This window comes from Somniosus microcephalus, chromosome 23, assembly GCF_052327205.1.
Source record: "Somniosus microcephalus isolate GS21.2 chromosome 23, FLI_Smic_1.0, whole genome shotgun sequence".
NCBI lineage: Eukaryota > Metazoa > Chordata > Chondrichthyes > Squaliformes > Somniosidae > Somniosus > Somniosus microcephalus.
Window position 1 is genome coordinate 12,053,033 of NC_141009.1, and position 18,678 is coordinate 12,071,710.

At 45.2% G+C, this 18,678-nt stretch overlaps 1 protein-coding gene across 1 annotated transcript; it reads left to right on the forward strand.

The window, feature by feature from the left end:
- The first annotated feature begins 396 nt into the window (after positions 1–396).
- LOC147101653 (uncharacterized) lies at positions 397–12,472 on the forward strand. Its single transcript, XM_085965390.1, has 5 exons — positions 397–827; positions 1,759–1,872; positions 2,123–2,656; positions 6,938–7,120; positions 9,976–12,472. The coding sequence occupies exons 1-5, from the start codon at positions 812–814 to the stop codon at positions 11,232–11,234; spliced, it is 2,106 nt and encodes a 701-aa protein (XP_085821516.1). The 5' UTR covers positions 397–811; the 3' UTR covers positions 11,235–12,472.
- The last annotated feature ends 6,206 nt before the right edge of the window (positions 12,473–18,678 follow it).

An 18,678-nucleotide genomic window follows, 5' to 3' on the forward strand; every position in this document is an offset into this window, starting at 1 on the left:
TCACTCAAGTAGCCACTATAATCTAACAATATCGCACTTTGAGGATACAATCTAATGGAATTAAAAGATTCCCAAGCCTGGCCGTGTAGTGGAGGTTGTGGTCAATCTGTCACTCCTGCAGTAATTCCTTCACTTGGGTCAGACTCAGCCCTGCTGTATACTTTGGCCACATTACCCCCATCCACCATGCTTATGCAGCGAGTCTCATTGTGGCAGTAAATTCTGATTGCTCGGATGCAATTAAGATTTGCATTTTGTGTTCTGACTGTAGTGATTTACAATTTCCTTTTTTCCTTTGTTGAACTGTGCATTGTTCTTCCAATTTGCGTGATAGGTATTTGCAAGATAATGAGATGCAAGACCAGACCATCGCTGGGAGACCACAAGAGTTGAGTGATTTATCAACCAAAGCCGTATATAAAGACACAGGACCAGCTCCTTCAAAGGCATACCAAGGCCCGACAATCCTTCCCATCAATCAGTAACACAGTTGTGTTATCTCAGTGTGTGGGCTTACCCAGGGGATTAATTCCGGTGCCCTTCATGTCCCCTGTAGATACAAGTGCGCACACTGCTGCTCATACAGAGGAACTGAGTAAAGTCCAATATCCATGGATACCGAGGACAGACAAACATGCACATGTTGAAACATGTCTTCCAATAGTAGAAATCACGAGATGGACTACCCTGTCCCTCAGAGTCTGCAGGGAGTTCCAAAGCCTCAGATGCCAGTTTCATGTGCCAGCTGTGATACAGCAGAACCCAACTCCCCCACCCCCAGATGTTTTGGGTGCCACAGGCAGCGTAAGAAATGGGGAACATGAATTGTAAGTATACCCACGGTCCGTGGGAGTGCCTAGGACCCCTGGTTTGTACATGGTTTATACAAATTAAATTTTAATGCATCAAATGTTTGTATTATACAGGCTTCTACTAAATTATATTTGGACTTCAAATCACATTGACGGGATGGTTTCCAAGTTTCGGTTTGTTTTTCACACTTTCTTTACATCTGCCTAAATACTTGATAGAAATGTTTTAACTCTGACTTCGAGTTCCATCCTTACCCCTACAGCACACCCAACCCGGACCAGGAAAGCGAGCGAGCTGCTCCCAGGCTTCTGCCAGAGTCTTCTCCAACCAAGAACCAGCGTGTGAGCGTGGAGCTAGGGGACTTGCTCCACAATCATCTCTCTGCTCCGAGGGGAAATGCTTGCTTCTGGTGGGCACATGCCCAGGATCTTGAATTTGCTGTCGAAAAGATCCCGGGTATGATCTCCCTTCTCTCCCTAACCCCCAGCCCCAGTTTGTACAGCAGTGATTGTACACCAACCGATTCTAAGAGGTGTGTTCACATCTGTATATGACCAGATTGCACACGAGTCATCGCAGGCATTCCCTCCCTGCCCCCATAGCCTTTTAGGGAGAAGGGAATAGAGCGATATAGGGGTGGGTTGGGCAGAGGCTCATGCGGAGTATAAACTCCAGCATAGATTAATTGGGCCGAATGACCTATCTTGTGTGCTGTAGATTCTATGTATTCTCGGTGAAGGGAGACTCTGAACAGGTGAAATGAAAGAAAAACAAGAAATTAACTGACTCTATCCTCCTCATTCATGTACAAAACACACATCGTCCTCTATCATCCTCAAAGTGTCTCTGAGATTCCTCAACCGGTACCAACTGCGGTCATGTAGCTTGCCTCGCTGTGTTGCCTGTGACAACTTGTGTGATTGACTTGTGCGCTATTTCTTCCAGTGTTGCTGTCGGGGCTTTATGTTTGGATCTTACTGTACACTTCAAGGTGTGAGGTCAGTGACCCGTGTACAAAAGCACCAAACAGTGCATATTTCTGCACTGTTATACCAGATGGTAAGTACAATTATGGCAAATGAAATTATTTTCTGAAGATTGTATTGTAACCATAATCATTTGGGTACCAAATAATTAACCTTCATTTTTCAAAGTCTGTGCGTTCTATTTTACACACTTCATTGATTTATCAATAAATGCGAATTCCACTTTTAGACATTTTTTGGCTTTTTTTAAGTACATACCATGAATATTAGCTTTTGTGCACCAACTCAAAGTTAAATTACTTTCAAAACCTTTTGTCTTTCAGCTTCATTATATCCCCCCAAATTAAAACTCCTCCTTTTCAAAGTGGTGAGTGGGATTGGGGCTCTCAATAGCACAGTATTCAACAGTTCAAGCCTGACCTCCGTTACCAATCTCACAATAGCCAACAGTGATGTTACGAGCATTGAACGAGGAGCTTTCAATTCTTTCCTCGCCCTGGCTGTCCTGAATCTAGACGTCAATAGACTTTCCACAATCAGTGCTTCCTGGTTTTCCAACCCCGCAAGCCTGGTTATCCTATCTTTGGCCAGAAACAGAATTCGAGCAATTGAAGTGGACACTCTATCCCACTTCTCCAATCTGGTTGAACTTGACCTTTCTCAAAATATGATTAGCACAATAGCCGACCAAAGTTTCAAGGGAAATTTGAAGCTGTCTGACCTTGATCTTTCCGACAATGAACTGGCTTTCCTGAGGGCAGAGGCTTTTGAAGGACTTCAGCCCCGGAAGATCAGCCTTCAAGCCAATCCTTGGAGCTGTTACTGTGAACTGGAGGATTTGGCATCCTTTCTCAGAGGTAACTGGTTTTAATTGACTATGACTGACTCTTGCTGGCTAGATGAATTCACTAACCAGATGGAAATGGGATTTTTTTTGGTATTTAATTTTATATCATGAAAATGACTTGTGATTTCTCTGGCTGAATGATTAACAGTAACGTGGCATTAGGCGATTGACTTAATGATCAATGTGTTATTAAACCTTTATTAGACTTTCTCTCCATTCTTCCCAAGTTCCTAATATGGCTTCCTCCTCCCTGAAGCCTCGCTGTGTTTCTCTGTCTCCCACTCTAAAGGCTTTTCAATCACAAGTTTGATGTTACCTAATCACTGCTGCTTGATTGACCCCGTCAACTTTCCTGATTTTTTTTCAAGCTTGCACTAAGGGTCTTGGCCCCCACCAAACAATGCACAGTTGCCAAAGCCTTTCCACCATCTACAAGGCACAAGTCAGGAGTGTGATGGAATACTCTCCACTTGCCTGGCTGAGTGCAGCTCCAACAACACTCAATAAGCTCCACACCATCCAAGACAAAGCAGCCCGCTTGATCGGCACCCCATCCACCACCTTAAACATTCACTCCCTCCACCACCGGCGCACCGTGGCTGCAGTGTGCACCATCTACAAGATGCACTGCAGCAACTCACCAAGGCTTCTTCGGCAGCACCTCCAAAACACGCAACCTCTACCACCTAGAAGGACAAGGGCAGCAGGCGCATGGGAACACCACCACCTCCAAGTCTCACACCATCCTGACTTGGAAGTGTATCGCCGATCCTTCAAAGTCCCTGAGTCAAAATCCTGGAACTCCCTCCCTAACAGCACTGTGGGAGTACCATCACCATACGGACTGCAGCTCACCACCACTTTCTCAAGGGCAACTTGGGATGGGCAATAAATGCTGGCCTTGCCAGCAATGCCCACATCCCATAAATGAATTTTAAAAAAAAAATCCCAATTTTTAAAATGTACTATAGATGAAGTAGGGGTAGGAAGAGGCTCGCGTGGAGCATAAACACCGGCATGGACCAGTTGGGCTGAATGGCCTGTTTCTGTGCTGTGAATTCTATTGTGGATAGATTTCTCTCAGTGGTGCAATGCTGCTGGTTACAGAAGCGCCACCTACAAAGAAAGAAAGACTTGCATTTATATAGCGCCTTTCACGACCACCAGATGTCCCAAAGCGCTTTACAGCCAATGAAGTACTTTTGAAGTGTAGTCACTGATGTAATGTAGGAAAACAGATCGGTGAGAGCTAGCGCACTTCCTCTTCATTATACAAAATCTACCGATGGGATTTCCTTTATTTAAATAGCAGCCGGGAATTTCCTGCAATGGTGAAATTGGCGACGCAGCAAGTGGTTAGGATCAGGAATGTACTGCCTGAAAGGGTGGTGGAGGCAGATTCAATCGTGGCTTTCAAAAGGGAATTGGATAAGTACCTGAAGGAAAAAATTTGCAGGGCTACGGGGAAAGGGCGGGGGGAGTGGGACTAGCTGAAGTGCTCTTACAGAGAGCCGGCACAGGCTCGACGGGCCGAATGGCCGCCTTCTGTGCTGTAACCATTCTACGATTCTATGTTAGACCCGCGTGTGCCCCAATCTTTCAGCGGCGAAATTACCTCAAAAGAGCTACTGTAAAACTGCCCAGTGGTGAATCGGAAGCGTTGCAGCCAATGGATATCCTTGCACCGCATGGAATTTATTCACGCAGAACAAATTCAGTCAAAGGCAAAAAGTGATTCATTGTTTTACTAACCGATATAAATATTTAGCTTTGGTCTGATCTGATCCCAGTTTTAATTTTTTTTCAATATTTCTTACCCAATCTCTCGCCCTGCCTCCCGCACACATGGCGAGATTGTTCGTGTTGCCGTCGCTCTGCAAACGTCGGACGAATTCTCGCCAGTCAGACACCTGTCAAATATCGTGATATACTCAGATGGACTTTAACTGAAGCATAAGAGGTTCCAAGGATACATAACGTCCTGCAGTCCATTTGTACAATTGCAAATGTTTCACCTGATCTATCGGGGAATCCTCTTTGCTTCTTGAAAATCAATACATCTGTTTCTGGCCTGTACTTCTTAACAATAGCTGAACAAGTCTTTATAATTAAATTAATGTGTTCAATGTTTATCATAAAAAATCACAGCGGGTTTTTAATTAATGTAATATCCAAGAGCTGGCTAAATATTAACACACAGGCTGGTTTTACGTCATCGTTGTATATAATGGTACAACATATAGTGAAACACTTGGTACAAATCATATTTAGTTGGACTTTAACTGAAGTATAAAAGGTTCCAAGGATACATAACGTCCTGCAGTCCATTTTAAGTCCCTTCACAAATGACAACAATTTGAAGCCATTGAAATGATTTCCGCACAGCAATAAATCATTTGCTTAGCTTTCCCTTATAAGGCAGCACATTACCCACGGATCGCATATAACTTATTCAGCAGGTCAATTCTGGTTTGAGTAAGAGGTAGTTAACGCAGTACATTAAACCCCAATCGTATTAGGCACACTCTCGCCTGTGATTGCCTGAAACATGTTTGACGATTCTAAACCGGCGATGCGATTGCTTCAGCAGGGTGTATAGAAATAAATCTAGCTAAAACTAAGAACAGTAAGTCTAGACACATTAAATTTTCTATATAACAACAGAAAATGCTGGAAAAACTCAGCAGGTCAGGCAACATCCGTGGAGAGAAATTTGAGTTGACGTTTCGGGTTGGACCCTTCTTCAAAACTGGAAAGAAAAGAAACTAGATCGGAGGCAGGGCTGCGATCGGACAAAAGAATAAAAGAAACAAAAGAAGTAAAAGAGATTAGAAGCTAGACGAGATGGTAATAGGCTGGGATTAGGTGTAAAGTGTACTGGCAGGGCAAAAGATAGCTGCCAGGTGTGAGAGAGAAACAAAAGGAAGGGGGGGGGTGGAAAGGAGTGGAACAATTACAAGAGAAAATGAAATGGGGGCCGAGCTTATGATCTGAAATTGTTGAACTCGATATTGAGTCCAGAAGGCTGCAGAGTGCCTAATTGGAAGATGAGGTGCTGTTCCTCGAGTTTACGTTGAGCTTCCTTGGAACAATACAAGAGGCCAAGGACGGTGAGGTCCACCGTTTTTCTATCGTTGCTTTACATTGTAACGTGGGGTAGTGGTGCTATCTGTTAACCCATTAGTAAGATCACAAATATTAACACAAATAGTAATGGTAACAAAATCAAAGGATATGAAAATAACACCGCCTGTTTTAAGCAGATCAATACCAAAAATGTAATTCTATGTATAATGAATGCACACAAGCTCACTTTTCTATTCCCCCTCCTTCATCCTCTTGCTCAGATTTTTTGAACAATAATACTTAGTATTAATAGTTTGGGTCCTTTATCAATCTGTGATTAATCATAATACCACTGCCCTCGCTGGGGCATACTCTCATCAGTTTTGCCGTAACTTTTGGCGTAATTTCGCCGCTGGAGGATTGGGGCACACACGGGTCTAACACAGAATCGTAGAATGGTTACAGCACAGAGTCTGTGCCGGCTCCCTGCAAGAGCACTTCAGCTAATCATAGTACCGTTTTCCAGTAAGTTTTAACTGGAGCTGTGTGTGGACCTTCCTTTATCAACGTAGCCACAAACGACACGGAAACTAGTGCGAATCAAGGAAATTCCCCATTGCTGTTTTGAATGGGCGCGGAGCAATTATATTGAGCTTGTAACTATGGGCGTGGGTCTCGGCGGCCCAGGGGCAGGGCATCAAAACTATCGTAAATCACTTGCACCATAACTACCTGGGGCTTCTGCCCTAGAATAAGGGCACAGAAAGTGACCATGAAGCTGTGGTTAAAAACCCAACTGATTCATTAATGTCCTTTAGGGAAGGAAACCTGCCATCCCTACCCGTCTGACTTATATGTGACTCCAGTCCCACACCAACGTGGTTGCCCAAGGCACTCATCAAACCGCTATAATTGCAGCGGTTCAAGAAGGCGGCCCACCACCACCACCTCAGGGCATCGCGGGACGGGCAATAAATGTCAGCCTTGCCAGCGACACCCATTTCCCAAGAATGAAGAAACTTTTTTTTAATGGCGCACACGGTAGATGCAATGTTTTTATGGCGCAGGTTTTCCAGGAATTTCTGGGCCATTCCAACCAAACTGCAATGACCATAATTTGAGTGCAGAAATGCTCTTGCTGTGACTGGAATCTAAGTCTGAAGTTATATTGATTCAAAATGTCGAGCTGGGTCAATCTGAATAATTCTACAATTAATATTTCCAGATCTCATGAATAAATCTGTATTGGACGATGGGTATTCTGTTACTTGCAATGATCCAGCCAGCTTGAAGGGAATTCCTGTCTGGAACGTATCTGATTTTGACTGCTCAGTGACAACTAGCACAACCTGGCCTGACCAACACGCAGCACCTCCGATACTGCTCCCAACATTACTGGGGCTGCTGGGTATGTTGCAGCAGGTTTTTGTCATACATGTGTGTTTTACATTTATGTTAAAACTTGTTTGGTTTTCATTAATGTGAAGGGTGGTGTTGGTTTTCGGGAACAGAATGATTTTCCATCAGTTTTCCCAATGACTTTATGGCTAATGCACCACCTGGTGTGGTTCTGAGCCATACATACTGGGGGGAGGGATGTACCACTTGGCAGATGATCTGAGCCGATACAACAGTAGCATTGTTACAATTGGTGTCAGATTCAGATTAGATTTATTTGCCATATGTAACAAGTACAATGGAATGCTTGTTCCCCGTAGGGACGCGTCAGCTATACATACAGCGCCGCGTTCAGAGTCAATACAATGGCTTCCCGTGGCAGTGGGAGCACGATGTCCCTCAGCCGCTCCGTCCTCCTCTTCACCGCGGCCTCCTCCTCACTGTTGCCGGCTCCACGTGTGGTGGCCTGCTTCTCCCGCTCTGGCCACCATGCCCGGCTCCCCTCCTCCCATCCGGACTGCGAGTTACCCGAAATGGAGCTGCCGGCCGACGTGCTGCAGCGTGTCGTGAGTCTGCTGCTGCTGCTCGTTGCACTGCGCTCCTCTGCCCGACTCGCCGAACGCATCGTCAGGATGTGAATGCTCCAATGCGGCCTCCTCTTCACCGTCACCGGCTCCACGGCCCGGGGCCTACTTCTCTTTCTTCACGGGTCAGCCTCTGGCCGCCATGCTCGGCTCCCCTCCTCCCAGTTGGAATTCCTTCCCACCGAGGAGCTGCCGGCCGATGTGCTCCAGCGGGTTGGCTTGGCTGCTGCTGCTCACCGCGCTGCGCTGCCTCTGCCCGACTCGCTGAGCACCTCGCTCCGGTTGCAGGAGCGAGCGGCGAGAGCTGGCTGCCCGAAACAGGGAGAGCGATCTCCGCACCGGACCATCACGGCCGCCATCTCAGTGCTCCTGAGCTAGGAAGGGGGGGAAATAAATCAACCAGCGTTCCTGCTCCTGGCCAATGTTCATTGCGCCCTTCTGAAAGGTGTTACTGTGTGGATGAAGGGTGCGGACTGGATCAGGTTTGCAGCCAACATTCACCCTCAACAACCACTTGTATTTATACAGTGCCTCTAATGTAGTGAGATGGCCCATGGCGCTTCACAGGAGCATTATAAAACTAGATTTGACACCGAGCCACACAAGGAAATATTAGGGCAGATGAAAGAGGTAAGTTTTAAGGAGTGTCTTAAAGGAGGAAAGAGAGGCGGAGAGGTTTAGGGAGGGAATTCCAGAGATATTAGGGCCTTGGCAGCTGAAGGCAAAGCCACCAATGATGGCGCGATTAAAATCGGGGATGCGCAGGAAGCCAGAATTGTAGGAGCACAGAGATCTCGGAGGGTTGTCAGGCTGGAGGAGATTACAGAGATAGGCTGGAACATGTAGAATTCTCACTTGGGCAAGGCATTTTAAAACTTGGCATGGTTCAGCACCTTTAGCAAGGGAGAAAAATTGGAGGAGAAACTCTTTTGATACCCAGTATTGACTCTGAGTATATCCGGACCTGGTATAGCGCAAAGCAGATCAAATTAATATTAATCCCCCAGCCTCAAAGCTCATCCTACTCCACCAGTCTGAATTCTCCATTTCCCATATCAGCCATCCTTGTGTCCTCTGAGTGAAAATTGTATCAGTAGGAGGTGGGTTGAGATCACCCAGTTTCATTCACTTAAGACCCTCACAGCTGGCAGAGAGAAGAGACATTTTGGTCAGATTTTCCAGTTTCTGCACCTGGGACGATTGGATTGGCTGGGCAGAGCGGGTACAGGAAAATCAGGCAGGTAACAGTGCATGGATGGGACGAGGTGTGCAACTCGTAAGAGACCCAGCCTGATTTTTCTACATCACCATACCCATACCATCCAATGCCACCAAGTACAGGAACAGGAAAATCTGCCTGATAGCAAAATACTGCGGATGCTGGAAATCCGAAATAAGAACAGAAAATGCTGGAAAAACTCAGCAGGCCAGGCAACATCTGTGGAGAGAGAAACAGAGTTAACGTTTCGGGTTGAAGACCCTTCATTAGGACTGAGAAAAAAGCAGGAAATGAAACCGATTAAGAAGCAAGTTTGGGGGCTGGGAAATGGGGGAGGGGATGAAAGATCCCATCAAAGAGAAGAGAACTTCTTCAAGGTGGGCATTCCTAGAAGAGAGGTGGCAGTGAACCAAACACTAATACAATAGCAAAATACTGCGGATGCTGGAAATCCGAAATAACAACAGAAAATGCTGGAAAAACTCAGCAGGCCAGGCAACATTCGTGGAGAGAGAAACAGAGTTAACGTTTCGGGTCGAAGACCCTTCATTAGGACTGAGAAAAAAGCAGGAAATGAAACAGATTAAGAAGCAAGTTTGGGGCCATCTCGTCTCGTCTTGAATATCTCTTAATGTCTCCTCACCTCCCAGACTTTCCCTTTTGTTCTTTCATCCCCTCCCCCATTTCCCAGCCCCCAAACTTGCTTCTTAATCTGTTTCATTTCCTGCTTTTTTTCTCGGTCCTGACGAAGGGTCTTCGACCCGAAACGTTGACTCTGTTTCTCTCTCCACGGATGTTGCCTGGCCTGCTGAGTTTTTCCAGCATTTTCTGTTGTTATTTAGGAAAATCTGCCCTTTTGTTCCTGGGTTGATTTCACAGCCATATACAGAGGAGAAAGACAAGTCTGAACTACTTTTAGATTTTTATTTGCAATTTTCTTTCTTAGAGTTGGGATTCCATTTTCTAGCAAGGTGATAGCAGGGCCTTTAAATTCACCAATCGACGTTGAGCTGTTCACCTTCATTTTCCTCATTAATCATGTGTAACTGTGTTTCTTTGCAGGGCTGCTCTTCCTGCTCCTGCTGTTGGTTCTTCTGCTGTTGAAAAGGAAGCAAGATAAGAAGCAGGTAAGACCAGACAGACGAGAAACCAATAAACAGGAAAAGGACCCTCAACAGGAGGCTACAAAAGAAAACTTATCAAAGGAACGCCGGTCGAGGCCTGATACTGAGGTGGAAGCAGTCAATCCAATGTCGGGTGTTCTTGAACGCAACAAACAAGAAGCAGCAACAAAGTTTGCATCGACAACTATGCCAGGGGTTCAACAGGAGAACGAGCTTGCTCATACAGCACCAGCTAAATTAATAAACTGTAATCCAGAAATACCGAACACCACGAATGCATCGATATGTCAATCGCTGACCGAGGATTGGGATAGTGTAAAAAACAAGAGGATCCCAAGTGCACAAAGTAACCGGGAAGTGGGAAAATTCAATGACAAACCATCACAGGAAACCTCTGACCCATCGCTAGCAGTCTTTGAAAAACAGCCAACAGTAGCTCTGGATTCCAAAACAGTGAGCAATTCAAAAGCATTGGACAAGTCCTCCTTCCAGAGCCAGGGAGGGTCCAACATAACAAAACAGGATAGAAATGGAAATGGCAAACCTGTAGGAATGATCATACCATTGTCCAAAATGACAAGTGAGAATGACACCATTTGTCCAAACATGAATTCTGATCAGAACTTGTCTACAACTACTTTAGTGATGAGTGGTAGACACGCTCTATCAAGAGGTCCACTGGCAGCAGAAAAATTAAACCAAGATGAAGCTGGCAATGTACATGATTCAAGTATCAGCTTAATGAACAGCCTGACTGAAAGACAACGTGGCAAGGAGAGTGCGGCCCCTAAGAATGAGGGAAGTCAAGGAAGCGTTGCACACGTCCAGAGAGGAGTGACGGGTGGCAGAGGAGCAGAACCAGGACTGAAGACCGACGAGAATAGTTTGAAGAGTAAAGACGTTTCTGGAGAAAGTAACCCTACTTCATTGATGAGGGGAGACTTGCCAACAACCAAAAGGGTGAGAAAAGGAGAACTCGGCTACGAGGCTGTGACTTTTCCAGGCACAAGATGTGATGCTGCCACGCCGGGCAGTGAAAGAACAGTCGGAACAAGCTCCCCAACCAAAGAAGAGCTTCTCTGGAGCAGTGACTATGGTTATGTTAACCTTTTGCATGAAATTGTGGAAAATCAAGGTCGTCGTACCAGAGAGAGATGGAAGCAAACCCACAGATACAAAATAGTACACAAAGTATAATACCTTTCAGAACATGGTTAGCAGATTGAGATGGTCAACTGTGTCCTGAGCCTAGTGGTAGTGAAGTTGAGAGGCTGCCTGTATGTGTCCATGCACTGGTGTCCAATTATACGATGGGTAATCTTGAATCTCCCAGATAGCACCACAGGACTTGGTGAGGGTTAGGACACGGGCAGCAGAGCTTTGGATGGACTCAAGTTTATGGAGGGTGCAAGGTGGAAGGCCGGCTAGGAGAACATTGGAATAGTTCTTCCAAATCTATTTCCTTATTCTTGCACAATTGCATAAATTGCTCGCATTATTTCAGAATGTCAAAAATCATTGTGATTGGATGTGATATGCACCGTAACATGAACTCAAATCTTCAGCATGACTTTGAGATAAAATGGCTCCTCTAAATTCTTAAAAACTCATTTGGCTTAAAAAAAAAAATCCTAACGGTTTTCTTCCCCCCTCCTCCCCTCCCCCCCTCTGGTGAAGGTGTTGGTGTCTGCTGGAGTACGATTTCACATGTGCCAAATAGCCTTCATATTCTCTCCCATTGTAGACCAGTGAACTTAGACCATCAATGTTAGCAGCTATTCGGCTGTGTGGCATCATAGGCAAATCAGACCTGTGCTCACCCAGCACCTGCACATTAACGCTCTTCATTAGTGTGTCACCAGGCATTACTGAGCAGTGGAAAACTCCCGGCTGATTCTTTCCTCTCTGTAGCCCGGGGTCAGTGAGGCTCTCTGAAACACTCTAATCATTCACTTAGCTGAAGATCTACAGCTTTTCACAGGTAATTCAAGGTAAGTACATTTCAGCATTACACAGTGAGTGATTCATGATTACTTCTAAACATAGACTATCACTCGCTTTAGGACTATGATCAATCAAATCCAGATTCAGTTGTCTTAATTGAGGAAGTCTGTCACACTCATGGTTTATTAAGGGACGTGCCTGTGAATTGTGAGGTCTTTATCACAACATCAATAGTGGAAGATTATGTTTTCTTTGCTGATTAAATGTGTAATAAATAGTAGAAATATGGTTTTAAAATGTGATGGTAACATTTGCTTATACTCAAATTGAACATATTTGTTGTAACCTTAAGTAAAAATGAATTGTAATTGATTTTGTTTTTGTGATTCCCTATCAACAGCTTTATCTGTCGTGCTATTTAACACTGCATTTTTGCATCTGTCTTAGCTGTACCTCTTCATGTCTGAATAAATTACTTGCATTGGTCAAGATATGTTGTACTTTTCACTGGTTTGACCTATGTTTCTCCCTCATAATTTATTTTCTCCATGTGAGTGCAGGCCTCTGCAAGGTGGCATTGAAAACTGCAATTTTTTTATTTGTTCATGGGATGTGGGCGTCGCTGGCAAGGCCAGCATTTATTGTCCATCCCTAATTGTCCTTGAGAAGGTGGTGGTGAGCCGCCTTCTTGAACTGCTGCAGACCATGTGGTGAAGGTGCTCCCACAGTGCTGTTAGGGAGGGAGTTCCAGGATTTTGACCCAGCGACGATGAAGGAACAGTGATATATTTCCAAGTCAGGATGGTGTGTGACTTGGCGGGGAACTTGGAGGTGGTGGTGTTCCCCATGCGCCTGCTGCCCTTGTCCTTGTAGGTGGTAGAGGTCGCGGGTTTGGGAGGTGCTGCCGAAGAAGCCTTGGCGAGTTACTGCAGTGCATCTTGTATGTGGTACACACTGCAGCCACGGTACGCCGGTGGTGGATGGGGTGCCAATCAAGCAGGCTGCTTTGTCCTGGATGGTGTTGAGCTTCTTGAGTGTTGTTGGAGCTGCACTCATCCAGGCAAGTGGAGAGTATTCCATCACACTCCTTACTTGTGCCTTGTAGATGGTGGAAAGGTTTTGGGGAGTCAGGAGGTGAGACACTTGCTGCAGAATACCCAGCCTCTGACCTGCTCTTGTTGCCACAGTATTTATGTGGCTGGTCCAGTTAAGTTTCTGGTCAATAGTGACCCCCAGGATGATGTTGGTGGAGGATTTGGCAATGGTAATGCCGTTGAATGTCCAGGGGCGGTAGTTAGATTCTCGCTTGTTGGAGTTAGTCATTGCCTGGCACTTGTGTGGCACGAATGTTACTGCCACTTATCAGCCCAAGCCTGAATGTCGTCCAGGTCTTGTTGCATGTGGGCATGGGCTGCTTCATTATCTGAGGAGTTGTGAATGGCACTGAACACTGCAGTCATCAGCGAACATCCCCATTTCTGACCTTATGCTGGAGGGAAGGTCATTGATGAAGCAGCTGAAGATGGTTGGGCCTAGGACGCTGCCCTGAGGAACTCCTGCAGCGATGTCCTGGGACTGTGATGATTGACCTACAACCATCTTCCTTTGTGCTAGGTATGACTCCAGCCAGTGGAGCGTTTTCCCCGATTCCCATTGACTTCAGTTTTACTAGGGCTCCTTGATGCCACACTCGGTCAAATGATGTCAAGGGCAGTCACTCTCAGCTCACCTCTGGAATTCAGCTCCTTTGTCCATGTTTGGACTAAGGCTGTAATGAGGTCTGGAGCCGAGTGGTCCTGGCGGAACCCAAACTGGGCATCAGTGAGCAAGTTATTGGTAAGTGCCGCTTGATAGCACTGTCCACAACACCTTCCATCACTTTGCTGATGCTTGAGAGTAGACTGATGGGGTGGTAATTGGCCGGATTGGATTTGTCCTGCTCCTTGTGGACAGGGCATACCTGGACTTTCCACATTGTCGGATAGATGCCAGTGTTGTAGCTGTACTGGAACAGTTTGGCTAGAGGTGTGGCGAGTTCTGGAGCACAAGTCTTCAGCACCACAGCCGGGGTGTTGTCGGGGCCCAATAGCCTTTGCTGTATCCAGTGCACTCAGCCATTTCTTGATATCACGTGGGGTGAATCGAATTGGCTGAAGACTGTGATGGTGGGGACCTCAGGAGGAATTATGGTTTCTGGGGAATGGATGGTGCAGTGTTTTAGCACAGTGTCCTTTAACCTATGGTAATTGGGACAGAATCCAGACCAAACTGGTGCAGGGACATCTCCTCTCTCTCTCTCTCTCTCCTGGTTGCACAGAATCTCACTGAAATGGATTTAAAAAAGCAAAGCCTCTCCGTGAATCCACAACACAAAACTACACGAACTAGCTGTGTCGCTCAGAGAGGGAATAATGACGGCAGGCGTGGAAAAATTGAAGTTTACAACGGTGCCAAAGCGGGTGATCATCTGAGATTGGGGGTCAAACTACATGGTTGGGCCTTACAGAAGGAGCATTGCTAAGGCTCATACTATACCTGTGCTTGAAGTGCATAATGCTTTACCATGGGCTGTCAAAAAAGTGGAACGGTATTCTGTTCCCCAGCACTGATCCCTCCATTTAATCAGCACAAACATTTACTTCACCCCACTCCACCCCACCCAAAAAAAAATCTATTTTTGAATCAACAACAACGACAACTTGTATTTATATAGCACCTTTAACATAGTAAAACATTCCAAGGCACTTCACAGGAGTGTTACAAGACAAAAAAATTGACACTGAGCCACATAAGGAGCTATTACGACAGATGACCAAAAGCTTTGTCAAAGAGGTAGGTTTTAAGGAGCATCTTAAAGTAGGAAAGAGAGGTAGCGAGGCGGAGAGGTTTAGGGAGGGAGTTCTAGAGCTTTAGGGCCTAGGCAGCTTAAGGCCCTGAATCAGTTTGTTTCCCAGTTTTTAAAGGCTTCCTCACGCTTGATCACCCTGGTTCCATCAATGAAGCAAAATGATCGATGACATTACTTTAAAGCACAATGTTTTTTCCTACACTGTTAACATGATCTGAGTAGTTTTATTATATTTTATGTAAGCCTATGGTACAACTGATTAACTATGAGCTCCACTGATGGCCCAGTTGAACCATTAGAAAGCCAATAAAATTGCACTGAACAGAAAAAGATTCCAGTCATTTAAAAAGAAAAGTAATTAAAATACTTTGCTAACTCTAAAAAGGCATGCCAAAAATGAAATCTACACAATTTACTTCAAAGCTCAAAGCCATTTCAGGAAGCTGAACAGATCTTAATATATGCAGTCACTTGAAAACATAGGGCAGCCTGTGTTTTTCAATTTAATAAAAGTGCTTGAATTTCTGACAGAGCAAATATGTAATGCATCAATAATACGATACAAGTCTGAGACGGGTAGCTATTGAATCAACTCAGCCAGCTATACCCAATCTATATTGCTTGGTGAGTTTATCTAGTAATGGGTAGAACATAAGAACATAAGAAATAGGAGCAGGAGTAGGCCAATCGGCCCCTCGAGCCTGCTCCGCCATTCAATAAGATCATGGCTGATCTGATCCTAACTGCCAATCCACTATCACAGAACCATCTCCTGCATCTAACAGAATTAGACACACAAAATAGGAGCAGGATCAGGCTACACGGCCCCTGGGCCCACTCCGCTACCCACAGGGCCATGACCGATCCGAACTTAGACTCATGTCCAAATTCCTGCCCGCTCCCCGTAACCCTTAATTCCCTTTACTTCTAGGAGTAGCTGAGCCAGATAGACTAGAAAAGTTCCTGGCTAGATCTTTGATCTGTGTCAGCCTTGTCTCATTCCGAGTCAGAAGGCTATGAGTTTAAATTGTCTGATGTGCCCTCATGAATGAGATGTTAAACCAAGTCTTTGTCTGCCTATTTAGGTGGATGTAAAATATGCCATGGATGGTGCTATTCGAAGAAGAGCATGGGAGATCTTCCAACATCTCGGGCAATGTTTATCCCTCAATCAACACCAAAAAAGTGGATTTAATGGCCACTTTTAATTAAATGGGGAAGGGAAAATGAGAGAGGATTCGTGTGTGCGCGTGATGGATTGATCCTGTAGCAATGTTGGTGCTTCCCATTCCCACTCTTGGCAATGAAATAATGTAGGACTAAAGCAAAATCCAGGGAAGAAAATGTTCTCCTTCCCAATTGTTTTCCTCTTTATGCGCAGTGATCTCTTTCCCCCCACTTCCAACCCCTAGCCTAGTTACAGGGTGCTGAGGCCAACAAGCACCTGTGGGAGCACGTTAACTGAGACCAACATAGAATCGTAGAATAGTACAGCACAGAAGGAGGCCATTCGGCCCATTGAGTCTGCGCCGGCTCTTTCAAGGAGCAATCCAGTCAGTCCCACTCCCCCACTCTTTCCCTATCCCTGCATTTTTTTCTCTCAAGTATTTATCCAGTTCCCTTTTGAAGGCTGCTGTTGAATCTGTATACAGCACCCTATCAGGCAGTGCATTCCAAATCCTAACCACTCGTTGCGTAAAAAATGTTTTTCCTCATGTCACCTCTGGTTCTTTTGCCAATCACCTTAAATCTGTGTCCTCTGGTTATCAACCCTTCAGCCATTGGAATCAGTTTCTCTTGATTTACTCTATCTAAACCCTGCATAATTTTAAACACCTCTATCAAATCTCCTCTTAGCCTTCTCACTTCAAGTAGTGCAGGGGGAGAGAGACAACTACTATAGGAGTGGAAATTAAAATTACTTGAGTGCACAGAAATTATACCTAATCCCTTAACTGGAACTTTATAGTTTTTTTAAGTCTTGTATCTGCATGCAGCCATCACCCCACACATCACAGATATGAAAACATGTGAAGGTAAGGACATGGTGGAAGTGCTAAATTAATATCTTACTTCAGTCTTTGCCGTGGAGAAGAATACCAGAGATACAGTGAAGAATTAATTGAGATGTTTTAGTGGGATTAATATTACACTGCTCCCCCGCTCAGGCCTCAGGTTAAAATCTCAGATCGGGCCCTGATGATATCACGGGAGCCCAATCTGCAAACTTAAAGACGATCTCGCTGGCTTGAGGTGGGCGTCCTTGCTGCCTGCAATTTAAAATTGCAGTCTGTCTGATCGGGGTGGGAAAGGAGTGGGCAAGTTCCCCCAGATCTATTATAATGGCCTGGTTTACACAAGGCGAGGGGAGTTAAAATCTAGGCCACATTCTCCCATAGTTTGCTAGATTCGGGGATAGTACCAGTGGATTGGAAAGTCATATAAATGTTATGCCTTTGTTGGGGAAAAAAAGAAGGAAAGAACAAGCCAAATAACTGCAGACCAGTGAGTTTAACATCAGTAGTAGGCAATTGCTAGACTCCATCATCAGAAACTGAATAAGTGAGCACTTGTAAAGATATAAGCTTTTGTGGTTTTGTGAAAAGTAGCTAACCATTGATAGTCCCTGAAGTGGAAGCGATGGGAGGATCAGTGAATGTCATACACGTAGGTTTTCAGAAAGCATTTGATGAAGTTCTACAGGAGATTGATGGTTAAAATCGAGGAAATTGGAGAGAGCCTCGTGGCCTGGATAGGAAATCGGTTGGGAGGTCTGGATGAAAGGGATCTTCTGCAATGGGTAGACGGTGACAAGTCAACGCTGAGGCCACAGCTTTTCACTTTATATGACTTGGAATGGGCGGGGGGGCGGGGGGAGTATATCCAAATTTGCAGATTATAAGTTAACGGCTACAGTGAATAGAGAGCATAAAACTGCAATACGTAGATTAAATGAGTGGGCAGAATGATGGCAGTTGAAGTAGCTGACTGGAGATGTAGGAATGGCAGCTGGGAATAGAAATGAGAAAGTGCTAAGCAGGGAGTGAGAGGTAGGTGAGCAAATGGATTTAGGGGTCCAGGTACATTAGTCAGTTAAAAAGCTAATTTGCAGGTGCAAAAAACAATCTAATGGGCTAATGGGATTCATCCCAAAGATTTAGAATATAAATGTAAGGAAATAATATTGCAATTTTCGCACAGCACTGTTGTGAGCCCTAACCTGGAATATGTTCAGTTTTGGGAACTCTACCATAGGAAGGATGTACTAGGCTTGGAGAAAGTTTAGTGATTGTTCACCAGGATGATTCTTGGGATGAGCTACAGTAAAAACTTGAGAAAATTTGGGTCATATTCCTGGAAGAAGTGGAGAGTAAGAGGTGTCAGCTGTGGCTCAGTGGATAGCACTCACACCTCTGAGTCGTAAGGTTGTGGGTTCCAGAGGATCTGTGGGTTAGGTTGATTGGCTATGATAAATTGACCCTTAGTGTTAGGGGGATTAAATACGTGGGGTTACGGGGATCGGGTGGGATATGTGTTGGTGTAGGGGTTACGGGGATCGGGTGGGATATGTGTCGGTGCAGGCTCGATGGGCCGAAATGGCCTCTATCTGCACTGTGTGGTTTCTGTGATTTCTGTGATAGGCTGACACTCCAGTGCAGTGCTGAGGGAGTGCTGCACTGTCGGATGTGCTGTCTTTCGGATGGGACATTAAAACAGAGGCCCCATCTGCTCTCTCAGGTGGACGTAAAAGATCCCATGGCACTATTTCGAAGAAGAGCAGGAGAGTTGTCCCTATGTCCTAGGCCAATACTTTCCCTCAATTAACATAACAAAAACAGATTATCTGGT